We start from the raw sequence: 20347 nt of genomic DNA, 5'->3' as shown, positions 1-20347 counted from the left end.
TTTAGTCCTACTGTTCATAGACCGCTAAGACCGGTTCATATGCAATACTACTCTTCCTCTTAACTCGGTCCATATGCAATACTACTCTTCCTCTTAACCCAGTCTACTTTGCAATCCTGACTCCGCCCCTAATGATATATTTATATAAATTTTTCATCGAGGACAATACTTGTCTACTCACAGGGTGGTAGTGATGGAGGAGTTGGGTGGGGGCGGTGGAGGTGTTGGGTGATGGGTGGCGGTGATGGAGGTGTTGGGTGGGGGCAGCAGTGATGGTGGGGGTGATGGAGGTGTTGTACAGATCAGTTTTGGATCATTTGGGGGGTATTTTTGTCATGCAAAAATTAAAATATCATTTTGTAAGTCTTCAACTAGTCAAAAGGGGTAGTATCGTCATTTTACACGTAAAACTACTCTGGCACCACTGAAAACTGACATTTAGGGGTGTTAGTGACATACAAAAACACTCTTCCAAATATGAGTGAAAGTTAAAACCAAAATGTTCATCTAGGTAATATTCGACCTAACCTGAGGGGGTGTGAGTGTAATTAACCCAAATACTTTAAAAACAATTAATACATTGTTTTAAATCAGTTCTGTTAGATAAGTGAACAATATAATATATGTTGGCATTAGGTGTGGCGGTGTTGCCCGAGTGGTAAAAGTGCCAAGCCTAAAGTGCCCCCCACCCTATTTGATCCTAGGTTTTATTCCCCCATAAATATATATATATATATATATATATATATATATATTGAACACTTCCCCTCTAAGATACAAATAATAATTATGAAATAGATAAAATTAGCATTTATATCTCATTTATGATTTTTGGATGTTATACAAAGAGAGATTATGAAATCGGTTAAAGTTCTAAATTTAAATAAATTTTTGTATGACGTGCCACATGCAACATAACACTTTGAAAACAATAAATACATTGTTTTGAATCAGTTCATCAGTCCTATGAATATTAAACACTTCCCCTTTAAGACTATAATAACTAAGAAAATTAGCATGTATTTCCGAAAAATATAAAATTAGCATGTATTTGTCATTTATGATTTTTGGGTGTCATAAAGAGATATTACAAGGACCGTTAAAATTTTAAATTTAAATCAATTTTTGTATGACATGTGCCACATGAAGGACATGCAACGGCATCATATGCACTAGCATGTCAGACATGATGAGAAGGATTGAAATTTATATTTGAACAACTTTTATACAAGAGTCACTTGAGTGGCATGCAACAGCATTGTCATTACATGTCTAACAAGATTAAAATTAATAAAAAATTGCTACAAAATTGGTCTGAATTTTGTCCGTTGTATGGTTTTTAAGAGAATTTAGGTGGCTGACCTCATTTGTGCAGAATAAAGGCAAGGATACTGATGATAAGGATATGATTTTCAAGTAACCATGGGTAACAACAGATGAACACTTCAAAAACAATATAAGGCTCTTACTTTCCAAAGGGAAGTCAGGGGTTCAAGCCTCAGTGGAGGCATGTGTGTGTGAGTACCAACTAAGAAAAAAATAAAAAATAAAAAAAATTCTGGGGATAACACACGTGAGCAATATGTGCTGGCATATTGAACACGTCCCCTTTATGAATAAAATAGTCAATAAAAATATTAATTTAGCTTTTATATCTCATTCATGATTCTCCGGCATTATAAAGAGAGATTATGATAATGGTTTTAATTTTAATTTTAAATCTATTTTTATAGGACGTGTTACGTGAGTGACACGCAATGGTATTGTACAACAAATATAAAAACATCTTTCACACAAGAATAATATAAAGTTAGTATGGAAAGGGTTAAACTCTACCCCTTTACCCTCCTTAACATACATAGCTTTTATCTCCTTCTATATATCTCACATTTTCTCTCTCTCTCTCTCTCTCTCTCTTAGCTTATGAGTGATGGTCTTGACGCAACGATAAGGTTTTATTATGACCTATGCTCATGAATTCAGAACGAGAAACAGCTTCTCCGCATGTGAAGGTAAGAATATATCTGACCCTTTTCGGAAAAACATTACATTTTAGTTAGATCGTATGTTCATTGTACACTTGAGTACTAAATTTGGCCCAAGTCCTTCCAATGACAAGAAGAAAGAATCAAGGTAAGGGTCATTCTTGCTACCCGCACTCCATTGCTTACATTCTAAAGGACTAAACATGGTCCCTTCAAGAATATTTGGTTGGCATCAAATTTGACCCTAGGCTCACAAATTGACTAAATCATCCTTGGATCAATCTTGCCCTAAAGGATCCAACCTCATCTCTCTCTCTTTGATTCTTGATAGAAGAGAGAGAGAGACTAGATTAACCATGACTAGATTTGCTATTCTTTGTTGTTGCAGACATACAAATGCCACAAGCACTTGGTCATAACTCTGAACCCTTTGCCGCAAAGCACTTCACAGATAGATGTGAATGCAAGGTATGAAGGCAAGACATGACTAGTTCATTCTCATTGTTTCCTTTGTTCAAATATATAGCGACTTTATTTGCAATTGAAAATCCAAATTTGCAGGTGGAGAACCTCCCTAACGTGCTATCCAGAGACCACCTCCAGATGAAGGCAGCAGTCAAGCGACAACACGGAAGAGAGAGCGCGAGAGAAAGGGAGTGCCCTCTAGGTCTCCTCTTACCTGAAGGCTTGGGGTGCTTACTTCTCACTCGTTCTGTTTGGGGATGGAACCATCAGATTCCAGCAGCTCATCATAATGGAACTTAGATATTACTCATCTTGTGTGTGTTTCTATGTATGACTCTCCTTATAGTGTATGTTTTTCTTTTTCTTTTTGACATTCTATTTGGGATTGTATAACTATATAATATTTAGAAAAGTTTCTCCACGCGTGGAGGTAAGGCTGCATACATTTGATGCATTCCAAACCCTGCAATCGTAGAAGTCTCGCGAGGCTAGCCCCTTTTTTTATCTTAATAATGTTCATGTTGAGATGAAATGCTTTGCAGTTATTTTAAGCAGGTAAGATAAAGCGTATATATCCCTCTCTCTCTCTCTCTCTCTCTCTTCCTTCCCCTCCCCCCCTCCCTCTCTCGGGCTAAGGGTCCAATTGGTAATTATTCTTACATCTCCCTAGAATTTCTTGATCTTCAAAAGTAAGACTGTAAATTTCTGTACTCGTACTGATATGGACCGCAAATAATTCAAATGGAGTTCTTTTTGTGGTTTGGTTTGAGGAGGGGGTGTGTATGTTGTAGGACTTCAGTGCAAGCAAACTGAATCAGGTCTAACCTTACTGCAAATTCCTGAACCGTAAAGAGAACCACCCAGCAAAGGAAATAGACTTGCCTGAGGACCAAATTTTTTTTTGATAAGTAATAATAAATTAAAAAAGGCGTTCAATAGGGGAACGCGTCCCATAGACATAAAAGAAACCGGGAACTAAGGCCCCAAAGAATCCAAAAAAGAAATTAAATCAACAGAAGAGGAACAGAAACTTCTGTTCACATAACTGAAGAGAGAACGAATAATAAAAAGTTTCAGTGTCGCTGTAGACGACTCATTTCCTTCAAACATTCTACTATTTCTCTCCCTCCAAATGCACCACCAAATACAATGCAGTGCAGATCTCCAATAATCACGAATACTTCTACTCACACGACAACCTCTCCAAGCATGAATCAGCTCCTTAGTAGAACGTGGCATTACCCAAAATATGCCAAAAAGCCCAATAATAAGATTCCAACAGTAGTGCGCTACAGAACAATGCATTAGGAGATAATCAACTGACTCCCCATTCTGCTTACATATGCAACACCAATTAACAAAATAATTTCCCCTTTTCCTCAAATTATCGATCATCAGAATCTTATCCCAAACGGCGGTCCATACAAAAAAAGCCACCCTAGTAGGAGCCATAGAACGCCAAATAATCTTCCATGGAAAATCAGAGGGTGCAAAATTAGACAAACATAAGAACAAAGACCTTACTTCAAAATGATCGTGAGAAGAGGGAATCCAAATCAAATTGTCATAACCCTTACCAATTCCTTCCTGCCAATACAATTGATCCAAAAAAATGCTCACATCATCTAACTCCCAATCCTGAAAAGAACGCCGAAAAAGAACATTCCACGTAATTGCACTATTATCAAGCTGATAACAGTTAGCTACGGTGGCATGTCTATCAACTGCAATACTAAATAATCTTGGGAAAGTACGACATAAAGGCTGATGTCCACACCAAAGATCTTCCCAAAAATGAACGCGACTGCCATCACGAACTCTAAATCTAACATTAGGACCAAATAGGAGCTAAGAACAAGATTGATACCTTCGGACCACAAGGCTTATGCTCCATTATAAATATATATATATATATATATATATATATATATATATATCAGTTAATTTTCCTTTCAGGTGGGAACATTTTAGACAATAAGCAGGTGTAGTGCAAAAAGGATCCTCAAAAGATCTCCTGTTTTCTGAAGATTAGAGTGTGCCTACTACTCACTCATCGTATTTGGAAATGGAAGCATCGTCTGAAAGCAGCTCAAGCCAAACCAATGATGGACCTTGAAATATGACTTTGGTTTGATGTGTCTTTTCTCATGGATGTGCTTTGGTGTGTTTTTTCTTTTAACTGCATTTGCGTAGTTTTTCTCCTTTTACAATTATTTTAAGCATATATTAGTAGCATTTCCATGGTTAATTTGTGGAGAAGGGGGGTGAATATTGTAGGACCTTAATACAGGCAACAGAGTCAGGTGTACCCTTACCACATAATTATAAATGTCAAGCAGATTAAGCTTCAACATGTCTAATGTCTAAAAAATGGCAAATTTATCAACCTGACATCATTTTGACCTGAATAAGAGTTTGAGAAAAAAAATGACAAACCTGGTGATTTTTCTAGACATGGAAAACAAATCTCTCGACCCTTGAATTCACCCAAGCATTTGAACTGAGTCAAGATACTTGCTTTTATGCATAACTTTGTCACCTTGTCTATCACACAAGCAGGCAGAAGTTATTGTCCTGCCACGAAATGCCAGAATATATGGATGTGTTTCCACTTTTTTTCCTATTTTCATATTGCTACAGTTGCAGTAATGAATGAATTTGTAAGAGTACCTGAATCGATGGATAAATGAGTGGGGCATCTGTGGCTCTTCTTTTCTTTCAGTGCCTTGGCAACGGTTACGTAGTGGGATACGTTGAGGTGCATCTAAATGGACAACAGTTACATGAGCATTCAAGGAATTTCTCATGTCATGTACTGTTCAATTGGCCATGAATATAGGGAATATAACAATCATTCAAACAAGAAATCATGATGAACAACATGGAATGTAAGCCGATTAATCAAGAAATAGCCATCTCTGAACCTCAACCTAAGACATGGGTGGCAAAGAAAATTGAAAGGAGAATGCAAATGACAGTAGAATGAATCATAATGTTTGCATTGGACCACTCCTTGTTCAATCTAGTTATAATATAGAATAAATCACATGGTTAACAACAAAAGAAATATTTGGCGAAGAACATAAAATTTAGAAGACAGAGCTATAGGGCATAAAAGCTGGAGAGAGATAACAGAAAGACCAAGAGGTTTTACTTCTCTATTAACAAATTAGAGATAGAAATTTCCGGTTGAGTTCAAATGTTGCTACTCTTACAAGAAAATTTAATTTTTGTGTATGATTCTTTCTCTAAAATTTTGAACCTCAATTATTCATTTTATTTACCAAGGGCCTTGTGGCCTAGTGGTATCTCCTCTACCTCCCAAAGTGGATGGTGATAGTTCAAGTCCCCGCAGGGCCAAATGGGTGTGTGTTTTTCTTGCCAATGAAAAGAAAAAAAAAATTATTCATTTTATTTTAGGATAAATTACATTGACCTCCCCTGAGGTTTGGGCAACGTTTATTACTTTGACCTTCCCTAAACCCGTTCGCCAGCGGCCGAAAAGTAACTATAAGTGTGAAAAGTCAATAATGCACTTATATTATAATAATATGTTATATTACAAATAATGAAGGAAAAAATTATTATTTTATACAATTTGGTCAACAGGTCTCCCGGAAAGAAATATACTCCCTATGTCCCAATTTAATTGTGTCCCTTTTCAAGATTCCAACTTTTCAAAGTGACAAACATTGTCCATTTTTTACTTTGCAAATAGGACAAGTATTTTGAAACAACCAAAAAAGAAAAGATGGACTATTAAATGGGACACATGCAGTATTGTGGTTAGTAATGAGTTTTGGTTATATAAAAAATTCTTAGGCATTAAAACTATGATAATGTCTATGACCATAATAGTAGTTGCAAATTTAAGACAATGCACTAAATGCATCTCAAAAAGGAAAGTGGATGTTTCCATTCCCAAAATAAATATATGCTTCAAATTTCAAAATTTCCAAATCATCCTTAAGTTTTGAAAATATTTTCAAATCAATAAAGAAATGTTTAAATTTTTTTCAATTAGTTTTGTAATTTTTACAGGGTCAATGCATTAAATGCATGTTCTTTAAAAAAGTTAGAATTTCAAAGAGTGATATTTATTATGGAGAGGTAAGAGTAATTAATACTCCCTCTATCCCAGGTTAATAGTCCCTTTTTAATTCTATAACTTTTCAAGGGAACATGCAATTAGTGTATTATCCCCTTTTAAAATTGTTTGAAATTTTTTGAAAACCTAAAAGGAAATTTACATAAAGATGAATTTATCTCACTTTGACTTTTTAAATAGGATAAGCATTTTGGGACAACCAAAAAAGGAAAAATGGACTACTAAATTAGAATCAAGAAAGTATTATGTCAAGTAATTAGTGTTATTTTTAATATATCATATGGTAAAAATTACTTTCATAAGTATTTATGAAGGCATTCAGACAATGCACTAAATGCATCTTAAAAAGGAAAGTGGATGTTTCCTTTTTGGGATGTTCCAAAATAAATGTCCACTTTCATTTCTAAGATGTTTGATGTTCGAAATTTCAACCTCCCCAAATTATCCTTAAGTTTTGAAAATCTTTTCAAATCAACAAAGTAAAGTAGATGTTCAAATAAAATTCAATTAGTTTTCTAAATTTAAAAGGGCGTAATGCATATAATGACAGCTCCATTAAAAACCTAGAGTCCTAAAGGGTGAACATCATTATGGGATGAAAGGAGTAATTAGTATTATGGTAAGTAATTATTTTTATGGTTATACACATAATATGGTCATAAATGCTTTCATAGGTATATTTATGAATGCATTTACACTATGATAATATCAATAACCATAATAATAGTTGCACATCTAAGACAAATGATTTCCATTTGCAAATGGGAATGTATTTGCAACCTCAAAATCATTGATGTGTCGAACTAAATTGTCATATTTTCACTCTCTCCATTTTTAAACTATAAAACAAGGGGATAAAGGAAATTTATTTTTTCAGACATTTATATTATAAATGTGATATTTATTATTATTATTATTATGAATCTAAGATTATATAAATAAATAATTATGAAAGTATTTACACTACGATGATGTGATAGGCATAACAATAAGTAAAAATTTAACACAACCATGACATAAATTTTGCAAATGCAAAAACTTAATGGTCCACAATTCTCAAAGCCATACATGCATTGAACTTAAATAACTTAAAGTAACTTCACAGCCTCCATTTTTGAACAATAAAAAGAGAGAAAGTGTAAACTTACATTTTAGATATGGTCTAGTGGTCTTTGGTTCTTCATTCTCAAGTCCTAGTTCAAAGCTTCGAGACTGATAGAGAGAGAAGAAAGGAAAAAGAAACTTACACTTCATATTCCATTTTAACTTGCAAGAAGAGATGAGTAAGGTATGTGAACTCAAGTATTTCATATCTTCCTTTTGAAATCTTCATCAGATATTTTCCAAATATCTTTTCATTGTTTAAGACTGTAATTCATTCTGTTACAAAAACTAGATTAAAGGAGATGAACACTTTATTATACCAAAAATGTTATTTTTCTCAATTTCTTTTTCCTTTTAGAAATGATCAGTTTACTTGTCATAGTTTAGCCTATATATCCTAATATGAAGGGTTAAAAAAATCTTCCAAAAGACAAATTAAAATGTTGATATCCTTTTCTATGTTAATGCATATAACTTAGATTTCGTTGAAATGAACCATTTTGACTTGCTTTTAAATGTGTATATAGATCTACAAAGGCTTCATCTTCAAATTTGTATTCTTTTAGACCTAGTATTATTATGATTTGAACATCATGATTTTCTAAGGTTTAGTCTGCAAATGGTTTAATACTTAATTAAAATGTTTTATGAAACTATATCAACATTAATTTTAAAATTCTAATTTTTTTTCAACCATGGACCAGTATGTGAAGTTGAAAAATATATATCACTTCATCAACTAATTCAAATTAATTCATGTATTTGTCTATTATTAGAATCAAACAATAATGCTAACTAGCCGCATAATATTCCTTTTCCTTTCTAAAAGATAAAGAGGTATTAGACAGAACTATCAGACAAATTGATTCATTAACTAACTTGAATAATCCATCAAAAATAAATTCCAAAGCTAGTAAAAGAAAATACCGTGAATTTCGTGATTTAGCAGCGACTAGTGAAGTTGGTATGAAAGAGGCTTCATCAACTTTGCAGTGGACTAAAAGTCTAATCCTTAGTTACTGTAAGATACTTAATATTTACATTAGTCTAGAAATTGAAGCCAAATTCTGAACCAACCACAGTATACAAACCAAAAGTATGAACACTAAACACAAGGGATCTCACAGACTAGATATTTTCTATATCTAATAACACCAAATGGTCAAAGCTTTGGAAAAGATAATATAAGAGCAATTCCCAAAACAGGTCAATAATACAAGAATGTCTAAATTGATATATAATCCTTCTGAATCATAGGAACAATAATATTTAATATCTTTAATTATTGATTTAATAATAGCATCAAATAGCATGTCTTTCATTTAGAAGTAGTAATTAGTTTTCCACTGAAAAGAAATTATCAATACCAACTTGCATTTAGCTGATGCCACCCTCTAGCTTCCACACTCTTTTCCACTACAAAGAAAGAATAAAGCAACTTATGAGCATCTTCAAAAAAAAAAAAAAAAAATTGTAACTGTAATCCAACTTTAAACACATAGAGAAACAACTTTTGGAACCTAAATCGAGTCCAACAAAGGCACAAAAAATTTCATTTTCATGCATAATCATATTCCGCCATCAAGGTAAGACACTTCATCCTTTTGTTAACTGTCAACATTTACATAATATTGACACTTCTAAATTACCAATAAGTTTTCCTATTCCCAAGGCAGTCAAACTGCAATTCCAATAACAAGAAAATGGGAAACACAGAAACACAACTTACTACACAATACTTTCTGGGAACAATAAATAACATCATTTACTAGACACTATTGTACATACTCTCAGTTTGCCTTATGCCCTGTAGCGTTTTAATCATCTTAGTCATTGGTATTGATTCACTAAAAAGTACTAATTTTGCAGGATGAAGGTTCAGTCCAACATAAGAAGGAAAAGTCGGATTGGCTTCAGCCATTTCTGCGACGGACCTTCTTCAGCTCTTGTTCGATTCATGAAGCCAGCAAAAATGAGTTGAATAAGTATTGCATCACCTGCAAGTTACCTGCCTGCCGGCACTGTATCTCTTGGGGTACTCATGGACAACACAAGGTACTAAAAATTTATCGACATACCTACAAGGATGTTGTCCCCATTAGCGACATGGAGAAGCATATTGATTGTTCTAAAATTCAGGTACAAATTCTTTAATTAAAAAGTAATAGTTTCAAATATTTAAAGTAACTTTGACCTTATTTAGTTTACTTTAATATTCTATAATTGATAAGATTTGCTTTTGTTCATAAAGGACTAACATAACATCACCCTCACATAACAAGAAATAGTTGTCATGCACTTCCGTTAAATGAAACATCTCTTGGATTATGATGTGTGGATGCCATCATTTATTGGTTTCTAACTATTGATTCAATCAAACATTTTCAATCTTAACTTTATAGGTCTCTTTTTCTTCCTGACTACATCTGCCATCCTTTGTTATTGCAGACCTACAAATGCAACAAGCAGTTGGTCATATCTCTGAATCCTCTGCCACACAGTGGTTCACAAATAGATGTGAATGCAGCATGTGAGGTGTGCCACAGGAAATTACTCGACCCAAATGCCAACCGCTACTGCTCCACTGCATGCAAGGTAAGAAGGCGAGATATGACTAGTTCATTATCATTGTTTCCCTTGTTCAAGAATCTATTGACTTTTTTTTAAATTGAAATCAAAATTTGCAGGTTGAAGCTTTTTCAAGAAAGGAAAATGAAACTGAACCTCCCTTTCTTGCTGTCCAAAGTCCACCTCCAGATGAAGAAGGCACACAGGCTATAACAGGGAAGAGAAAGCGAGAGAGGAAAGGAGTGCCTCATAGGTCTTCTCTTACTTGAAGGCGTGTGTGCGCCAATGTTATGACCAGTCCCGCTGTGTAGATATTATCCGCTTTGCACACTATCCGTGCTCACAATTTTCAAAACACGTCTTCACAGTTAGGAGGTGTCCACACATATAAGTGTCAACAACCTCTCCCCCAAACCCCTCTTGGCACCCAGCGTCCTCTCTGGCCTAACCCTCATGGGCTTGTGCATGCTCCTCCCATTTGTGGTTGGGGATTACCTCTAATACCATCTACCATGACCTATGCAGATACTGTCCGTTTTGCGCACTCTCCGTGCTCTCAAAACATGTCTACACAGTTAGGAGGAGTCCACACATAAAAGTGACAACAACCTCTCCCCACGGGCGATGTGGAACGTCACAACCTACCACTCACTCATTCTTTCCAGAGATGGAAGCATCAGCTTCATGCATCTCAAAATAAACTAATAACGGAGCAAATATATAAATTTGCTTGTGTCTTTGTATGTATGACTCAGCTTATAGTGTGCGTGTTTTCACTTTTTGTCATTACATTTGGGATTAACTGTCTTCCCAATATTTAGAACAACCTCTCCGCATGTGGAGGTAAGGCTGTGTACATCTGACTTTCTCCAGACCCTATAATATTGAGAGCCTCATGTACTGAGCTAGCCTTTTTTCTAATCTAAAAATGTTCATGTTGAGATTAAAAGGCTTCGCGATTATTTTAAGCAGGTAATATCAAGCTTCTATATCCCCTTTTTTTTTTGTGGTTTCATTTGAGGAGGAGGGGGATGTACATTGTAGGACTTCAGTACAAGCAGACTAACGAACTCGGGTCTAACAGTCTAACCTGTACAGAGAAACACCCTGTAAAGGAAATAGACATAACAAGATGGAAGATTTTATATTCACAAATCTCAAGAGAAGTTTCAATAGCACAGATATAGAGAAAGATCTCATTGAAGCAAATCATCAAACTGTTAGTGTGCCATGTCAATTCTACCAATGAACCATTCCCAACAATTATATCATTTGATGGAACAATTATATTTTCTAGCAATGACATAGTAATACTTCAATAAATAGAAGCAAAGAAAAATGTGTTTTGGGGAAACATTAATTGCCAAAAATCTTACCTAAATGATCTGGTGTTGAATCTGAAGATATCACATTGTTTTGAGAGGAAAGTTTGCACCAAGCACAATTCCAATGGAGATGAAAGTAGTAGTAATTCGTGTTTGACGGAACAGATTTTAAGCACCAGTGATAGAGAAACCCTAGTTGTTCTTCTAGGTATAGGAGACGAGACCTCGACAGAAAATGGGTTTCTTATATGCTATGGGAATGTGATTGACATAACCATTTTCAGATTATAGGATGAAAACCATCTTCAGAGTTCAGATTATAGTGGTTTCAGGTGAAGGCATAGGGTAGGAAGAGGATTGTGAAAAAGTAAGAAAAATAAATAATAATAAAATAAATAAATATACACACATATAATAATAAAAATAATAATATATATTATACACACATATAATAACATAATATAATAGAAAATTTGGAAAGTGATAAACATTTTTTAAAAAAAATCCAAAATAAAGAAAAATTTAAATCAACTTTGACATAACATGGGACACAAACTCGCCGGCGGCTCTAATACCAACTGTAACGGGGGTGGGGTGGGGGGGTGAGTATCAACTAGAAAAAAGAAGAACAGAAATATTACAAAATTAGTCAGAATTTTATCTTGTATCTTGTATAGAAGTACAAACCATGGACAGCACTAAGAGGTATACTTTGGAAACGATAAATACTCTATTTTAAATCACTTCTGCCATAAAATGAGACACTTTAGCAATCTATGCTACCATATTGAACTTGTCGCCTCTAAAACTATACTAATTAAGAAAAATGTAGAGTTATCTTGTATTTCTCAATTATGATTTGGGTGTTATAAAGAGAGAGATTATGAGAAGGTTAAATTTTTATTTTATATCTGGCTTTTATGACATGCCCACATGAGTGGCATACAACAGCATTGTCATATGCGTTGGCATGTCAAACATGTCCCCACAAAGACTAATATAAACTTAGCATGGATTTATCCTATCTATGGTTTCAATAAAAAATTGAAACGAAACAAGTGCCACGTGAGAGACATGCAATGGTAGTGTCAAATTGTGTCCAACAACATTAAGGCTAATGAAAAAAAAAAAAAAAAAAAAATGCTACAAAGTTGGCCCATATTTTGTTTGGAATTTGGTTTTTTTGACGTAAAAACCATGGGCAACACTAAGAAGAATAATTTGAAAACAATAAATACTCTGTTTTAAATTAGTTCCGTTGCAGGATGATACACATGAACGATACGCACTGGCATTTTTAAATTAAAAACATTACAAAGTTACCGTGTGTTTTCTCAATTGTGATTTTTGGATGTCACAAAGAGAGAGATTATGAGAAAGAATTTTAATTATATTTTGTGGGACAGGTGCCATGCGAGCGACAAGCAATGGAATTGTACAGCAAGCAACTTATGCACTGGCATGTCAAACATGTTCCCATAAGATTAAAGTAATATAGAAAGATGAAGAGAAGGATAGAAATTTAAATTTAAATTATTTGTACACAAATAAGGCCAACATGTGAGTGACATACAATGACATTGTCAAATATGTGTCCAATAAGATTAAGACTAATAAAAAATGCTACAACAGTGGTCTGAATTTTGTCGAAGATATTTTTTTTTACAAAATTAAAACTACTGGCTACATTAAGAAAAATACTTTAGAAACAATAAATACTCTATTTTAAATCAGTTCCGTCATAGGATGAGACACATGAACAATATGCGCTGGCATATCGAACACGTCCCCTCTTAAGACTAAAATAATTAAGAAAATATAAAGTTAGCATGCATATTGAACATGTCCCCTCTAACAATATGATCATGGTTTCGAATCCCAATTTCTCCGGCACGAAAGTGGAACGGGTGGGCAAAATTACGTGAGATAAAGAATCACTTGGTGGAGTCCAATCCCACGTCAATAAGCCAATAGATGTCATTAGTATACCAAGAGACAACAAGCCAACCGTTTAAGCTATCCCTCTCCCCAAGTGCCCTTTCAAGACCATAGTATATCTCTCACTGTGAATTGCCAAATTTCAAGTGAGAAAAATATATATGTGGTTATCGTATTAGGTAGACGAGTACCAATTATTTTATTATTGAGAACTGTTCTAAACTGAATGCGAGGTGTGGTTAACTCCTTACATTGGACAACTTGTTACTAAAATCAAAATAACTTTAAAAAATTTCTAACAATGTTCCTCATCACATGCATTTTGGTTAATATTTTATATATACACACAGACACATACATCTATATATATAATGATTTAATATAATAATAATTTTTTTTTGGAAGTGACAAACATTAAAAAAATCCAAAATAAAAATATTTAATTTATAATTCAACTTTGTCACAACAGGACACATGAGCAATATGCACTGATATGTCAAATATATTCCCACAAGACCAAATTAATTAAGAAAAATAAGTGTTCAACAATAAAGGGCTAGTCCAACGGGGCACTATGTGTCCAACAATATTAAAACTAATTAGAAATACTACAATTTAGTTAAAATTTTGTCCTATATATAGTTTTTAAGTAAAAACTAAAAACCATGGACAACAATAAGAGGAATACTTTGAAAGCAATAAATATTCTATTTTAAATCACTTCTGGTACAAGATGACACTTGAGGAATAGGCGCTGGCATATTGAACATGACCCCTCTAAGACTAAACTAATAAAGAAAAATATAAAGGTAGATTGTATTTCTCATTTATGAGAACGATTACATTTTTAATTAGTTTTGATGACATGAACCATGTGAACAACATGCAACAATATTATACAACAAGCATCGTATGTGTTGGCATGTCAAACATATATAATACTAAAGTAATTAAAAATGATATAATGTTTATACTATTTATGGTTTTAATATAAAATTATGACGAAACTAAAGAAAGAAGATGAGATGGATCAAATTTTAAATTTTAAAAAAAAATTATACAACAAGCGCCACGTGAGTCAAATGCAATAGTATTGTCAAATACATCCCCACCATATTAAGACTAATAAATATTGTTACAAAGTTAGTTTGGATTTTGTCCAGTATATGGTTTCAAAGTAAAAACCATGGGCGACATTACGAAGATTAATACTTCAAAACAAATAAATATATTATTTTAAATCGGTTTTGTCACAGGATAAGACACATAAGCAATACACATTGTATTTGTCATTTATGATTCTTAGGTGTTATAAAGAGAGATTATGATAATGGTTCTAATTTTAATTTTAAATAATTTTTTGTAGCACATGTGCCACGTGAACGACATGCAACGGCATTAAACAACTATAAAATCCGTTGGCATGTCGAGGGATCTCCCCCAACAAGACTAAAGTAATTAAGAAAACTATAGACTTAGTATGAGAAGGGTCCCAGCTCCAAAAGCCAAGACTATGCCCCTTTACCCTCCTTAACATACATATCTTTTATCTCTTTCTCTTTCTCTATCTCTCTCTCATTATCCTTGCCTCTCCCATCTCTCTATTTGGCCTCCTCCCTCCTTTCTCTCCTCTCTTTTCTTTCCTCGCTTCCCCCTACCCCACCCCACCAATCTTCTTTCCTTTCTTCCTACAACCCTCAATCCCAGTTTACATATTTCTTGTTTTAATTTTAAGGAATATTTGTTAAAGATAGTGTAATCGATCATCGTTCTACTCTAATTATTTTGTCAACTAATGAAGAATATATTATGAGTTTGTTGAATTGTGACTTGGAGGTCACAAGTAAGAAATGGGAAACAGCCTCTCCGCATGTTAAGGTAAGGCTTCATACGTCTAACCCTCCCCAGACTTCTCAATGATGTAGTCTTGTGTAATGAGTTAACCTTCTCTCTTGTTTTCCTCAATTTTTCTATTACAGCAGCCAAAGAAAGTAATAACAATTTTGGTCCTTGTGGACTAATTATTTTGTCCTCTTAGAATCTAGATCATGAACGAATGATCCAAATTCTTGATAATTAATACATATGTGCAGATCTTCTGGAAAAGACGGTGGCTGTCAGGGTCATTTGTACAAGGGCAAGAGCGAGAGTTGCTGAATCAGCCCAGAAGGTAACTACAATTTTAATTCATGTTCACATTTTCTTTTTTATTTGTTGGACTTCATCTCATGCATTAATGGATCATGTCAAGCAGGAGATTTTGGAGATGATTCGTGATATTAACACTGACGCAGATCAAATTTGCAAGGTGATCACTGCGAAGCTGGAGAGATTCCAGCATGCTGTGATTCCTCAAGAATGGCAGTCTTGGTGGAATCAGGAGTTACATTACTGGCTATATATCGCGGAGTGATTCCTATTGAAGTTTGCTTCAATCCTACTTATGTGTAACAAAGTTTCACCTCAAATTATCACTCTCAAGATGTTGTTATTTTATTAAAACAATCCTTTTCAGAAAGCAAAAATCGAAAAAGGATATGTGCAGAGACTCAATGGAAGTTGTTCTAACATATGGAGTTGACTACGTTGCTATGTTAGAAGAATCTTTTCATCAAACTTCAAAAAGAATGAAGGATAAAACTATATACATACGTATACGTATTGAAATATTATATCAAATGATTAATGACAACACGAATCTGTATCTGTATTTTTTTTATATGAAAAATCAAAGAATTGTTATGAATCGATTCCAAATTGAAGAAATAATCGATCAAAATTGCTCTGCCATCTTATTTAGATTTTTTTTTTTTTCAATGATTGACTTGTATCATTACTGTCTCCAATCAGCAAAATAAGTATAGCTTTTTACAACATAACAAATAAACTGTTGTGTTTTTTTTTTAAACACATTAACAAATTTCTGAATTTGGCATTTGGGAAGAGATGTCTGGCATAGGAACTCTGAGAGAGAATAATCTCAACTATGTTGGACCACTTCAACTTTTTCTAGAATCATTCGCTCATTATACAAAATAACTTGACTCCATCTTTTTTTTTTTTGTTTTTTTTTTTTTGATAAGTAAAATGTATTAGAAAGCGTTCAAGAGGGGAACGTATCCCAAAAGCTGTACAAAATTAAGACCAATAAAAAAAACGTTACAAAGTTAGCCTGGATTTTATCTGGTATATAGTTTTTATAAGTAAAAACCATCGGCAACATTAAGAAGAATACTTTCAAAATACTAAATACTCAGCCTTAAATTAGTTCCCAGGATGAGACACGTGAACAATATGCACTGGCATATTCAACGCATGTGAACAATATGCACTGGCACATTCAACGCATACCCTCCAAGACTAAAATAATTAAGAAAAATACAGACTTACCATGTATTTCTCATTTATGATATTTGGGTGTCATAAAGACAGATTATGAGAACGGTTAAATTTTTAATTTTAAATCAGTTTTTTGTAATTTTAAATCAGTTTTTGTATGACACGCGCACTTGAGCAATATGCAACGCCATTGTGGAACAAGAATCACATGCTCTGCATGTCAAACATGTTCTCATATGACTAAATAGGTAAGAAAAAAAAATAAATAAATAAAAATAAAAATGAAAAAATAAAAAATGAGGAAAAGAATTTAAATAACTTTTGACAACAAGAGACACGTGAGTGACATTAAATGCGACGATATTAAACGGCATTGTCCTGTAGATGGTTTTTATGAGTAAAAACCATGGGCAACATTAAGAGGAATACTTTGAACACAATAAATATTGTCTTAAATCAGTTTCGTCATAAGATGAGACACGTGAGCGTTGTGCACTGGCATATTGAACACATCCCCTCTAAGACTAAAATAATTAAGAAGAATATAAATTTATGATTTTTGAGTGTCATAAAGAGAGATTATGAGAACGGTCAAAATTTTAATTTTAAATCAGTTTTTTTTTATGAAATGTGCCACACGAGCGATATTTAACAAGTATCATATGTGCTGGCATGTCAAACATGTTCCCATAAGATTAAAGAAGGAAAGAAATTTAAATTTAAAATTTTTTTATACAAGCAACACGTGAGTGATACACAGTGGCATTGTCAAATACGTGTCCAACAAGATTAAGACTAATAAAAATACACTACAAATTTAGTTTGGATTTTGTCTGGTATATGGTATTGAAAGAAATCCATGTGGCCAACCTCATTTGTGCATGATAAATGCAGAAATGACGATAATGTTGAAGAAAAAAACCATGGGCAACATTAAGAGGAATACTTCGAAAACAATAAATACTGTCTTAAATTGGTTCTGCCACCGGATGAGAAACGTGAACGATGTGCACTGGCATATTGAACACATCCAAGGCTAAAATAGTAAAAAAAAAGTATAAAGTTAGCATGTATTTCTCATTTATGGTTCTCAGGCGTTATAAAGACAGATTATGATAATGGTTCTAATTTTAAATTTAATAAGTTTTTGTAGGACGTGTGCCATGTGAGTGACTTGCAATGACACTGTACAACAAGTATAAAATGCTTGTCATGTCAAACATATCTCTCACAAGACTAAAGTAATTAAGAATAATATAGAGCAAGAATTGAAAGGGTCCCATCTCCAACAGCAAAAACACTGCCCCTTTACCCTCCTTATCATACATAGCTTTTATATCCTTCTATATCTCTCATTCTCTCTTTCTCTTGGCATATCCTCCACACCCCTCTTCTTTCTCTCTATTGTCCTTCTCCTTCCTTTCTCTCCTCTTCTATTTTCTTTCCTCCCTTGCTTCCCCCCATCTTCTTTTCTTTTTTCCTACTACCCTTAATCCCTCTATTCTTAGTTTCATTTTTCTTGTTTTAATTTAAGGGAAGTTTTTAAGTTAATGCAATTGATCATCATTCTACTCTTTTTTTTTCAACTAATGAAGAAAATATATGATTGGGGATCTTGGCGTAATGATAAGGTTGTTCCATTGTGACTTAGAGGTCATGAGTTCGAAACGGGAAACAGCCTCTCCGCATGTGAAGGTAAGGCTTCATACATCTCACCTCCCAAAACAATTTAATGATGAGAGTTTTGTGCACTGATCTAGCGAAAATATTACATTTTTTTTTTTTTTAAAGCCTAGCGAAAATAATACATTCTCAACAAGAAAATGTATATTTTTACTTATACTGATATTCACTGTACATTTAAGCGCCAACTTTGGCTTAAGTCATTCCAGGGACCAAAAAGAAAGAATCAAGGTAAGGTCATTCTTGCTCTTCGCATTCAATTGTTCTACACAATTAAACAAGATTGTTTAAGAATATTTGGTCATGGCACGCTCACAAATTGACTAAATTGTCTTTAGGTCGATTTTGGGGGCAAACATTAAGAAAAGCTCCAACTCCATAATTCCATATCCCGCGCCCAATTCTCTCTGATTCTTGAAAGAGGCTCAACATTAAGATACTATTGACACTTCTAAAATTACCAATAACTTTTCCTATTTCCAAGGCAGTTAAACTGCACTTTCAATAACAGGTATATGCGAAAAACTAAAACACAACCCTTTTTTTTTTTTTTTTTGGTCAGGTGAGTGCATACACAGTTTTGCCCACACCCAAGCTCGAACCCCTCCCTTCCTCTTTGAGGAAAGGAATGTTATACCATTGGGCTAGAGGCCTTTTGGTACACAAACACAACTTACTACACACTACTTACTAGGCATAACAAATAACATCATTTACCAGACACTAATGCACATATTCACAGTTTGGTTTATGCTCTTTAGCTTTTTAATCATCTTAGTGATTTGTATATTCATTAACAAGGATTAATTTTGTAGAATGAAGATGCAATCCAACATGAGAAGGAAAAGCCGGATTGGCTTCAGCCATTTCTGCAATGGACCTTCCTCATCTCTTGTTCAATTCATGAAGCTAGCAAGAATGAGTTAAACAAGTACTGCATCACCTGCGAGTTACCTGCCTGCCGACACTATATCTCTTCGGATACTCATGGCCAACACAAGGTGCTTAAAATTAATCGACATGTCTACAGGGATGTTGTCCTCCTTAACGACATGGAGAAGCATATTGATTGTTCTAAAATTTAAGCTGGATTGAATTCTTACTCTCAGCTTATCATTATCATGTCGCTATTGGTATGAATACTTATTATCCCGCCATGTAAATAACATTATAAAGTGGGAGACGTGCGGAAATTTTCTAATCATATCTTTATGTAACATGTATATCACTACTTCTATTCAGTTTTCTTCATTAAATCATTTTCCAAACCATATAAATATCACAAATCTCAAGAGAAGTTTCAATAGCACAAATATAGAGTAAAATCCATTTAAGAAAATCATGCCATATCAATTCAATCAATAGAAGCATTCCAAACAATTATATTTTCTAGCAACAACATATAATTCTTCAATAAACAGAAGAAGTAAAGAAAATTGTGTTCTGGGAAAACATTTGTTGCCAAAAATCTTACCTGAATGAACTGGTGTTGAATCTGAAGATGATATCACATGATTTTGAGAAAAAAGTTACCAACCACAGTTCCAACGGAGAAGATTTGAGAAAGAAGTAGCAGCAATTCGTGTTTGATGGAACAGATTACAAGCACCAGTGATCGAAAAACTCTAGTTGTTCTTAGGTGTAGGAGATGAGAGACCTTGACAGAAAATGGGAATGGGAATTTTTTTTATCCCCAGTCTCCAAGTCTAAATCTCACGGTTATTATTATCATTTTTGTTTGGAATTTTTATTATTATTAGTATTATTATTCACATTGTAAAAAAACACTCACAGAGTCGCACCAACATTCTCACACTTTTTCCTCAAACCCT

At 33.8% G+C, this 20347-nt stretch overlaps 1 protein-coding gene across 17 annotated transcripts in view; it reads right to left on the bottom strand.

Moving 5' to 3' along the window:
- Nucleotides 1-20347, bottom strand: part of LOC132266403 (pentatricopeptide repeat-containing protein At1g08070, chloroplastic-like) — a 37332-nt gene extending 16985 nt beyond the window's left edge. For 2 of the 17 annotated variants that reach the window (XR_009468611.1, XR_009468609.1), the window contains exons 1-6: nucleotides 19990-20345; nucleotides 9030-9078; nucleotides 8590-8681; nucleotides 7707-7770; nucleotides 5121-5214; nucleotides 4887-4994 (exon numbers count right to left, since the gene is read on the bottom strand). Coding sequence is in view for 12 of the 17 variants with exons in the window: in XM_059767262.1 (XP_059623245.1) it covers nucleotides 4887-4994; nucleotides 5121-5214 (202 nt within the window). In the remaining 5 variants the exon portion in view is untranslated. Of the gene's footprint in view, nucleotides 1-4886; nucleotides 5025-5120; nucleotides 5266-7706; nucleotides 7771-8589; nucleotides 8682-9029; nucleotides 9079-19989 lie in introns of all 17 variants that reach the window. The other 15 variants (XM_059767258.1, XM_059767264.1, XM_059767266.1 and 12 more) reach the window with 13 other exon arrangements.

This window comes from Cornus florida, unplaced genomic scaffold (genome assembly GCF_030987335.1).
Source record: "Cornus florida cultivar Cherokee Brave unplaced genomic scaffold, ASM3098733v1 CherokeeBrave_3.0.0_Hap2_Chr07, whole genome shotgun sequence".
NCBI classification, from domain to species: Eukaryota; Viridiplantae; Streptophyta; class Magnoliopsida; order Cornales; family Cornaceae; genus Cornus; species Cornus florida.
Note: the sequence above shows the minus strand (reverse complement) of the source record. Positions and strands in the feature narration are given on the sequence as shown.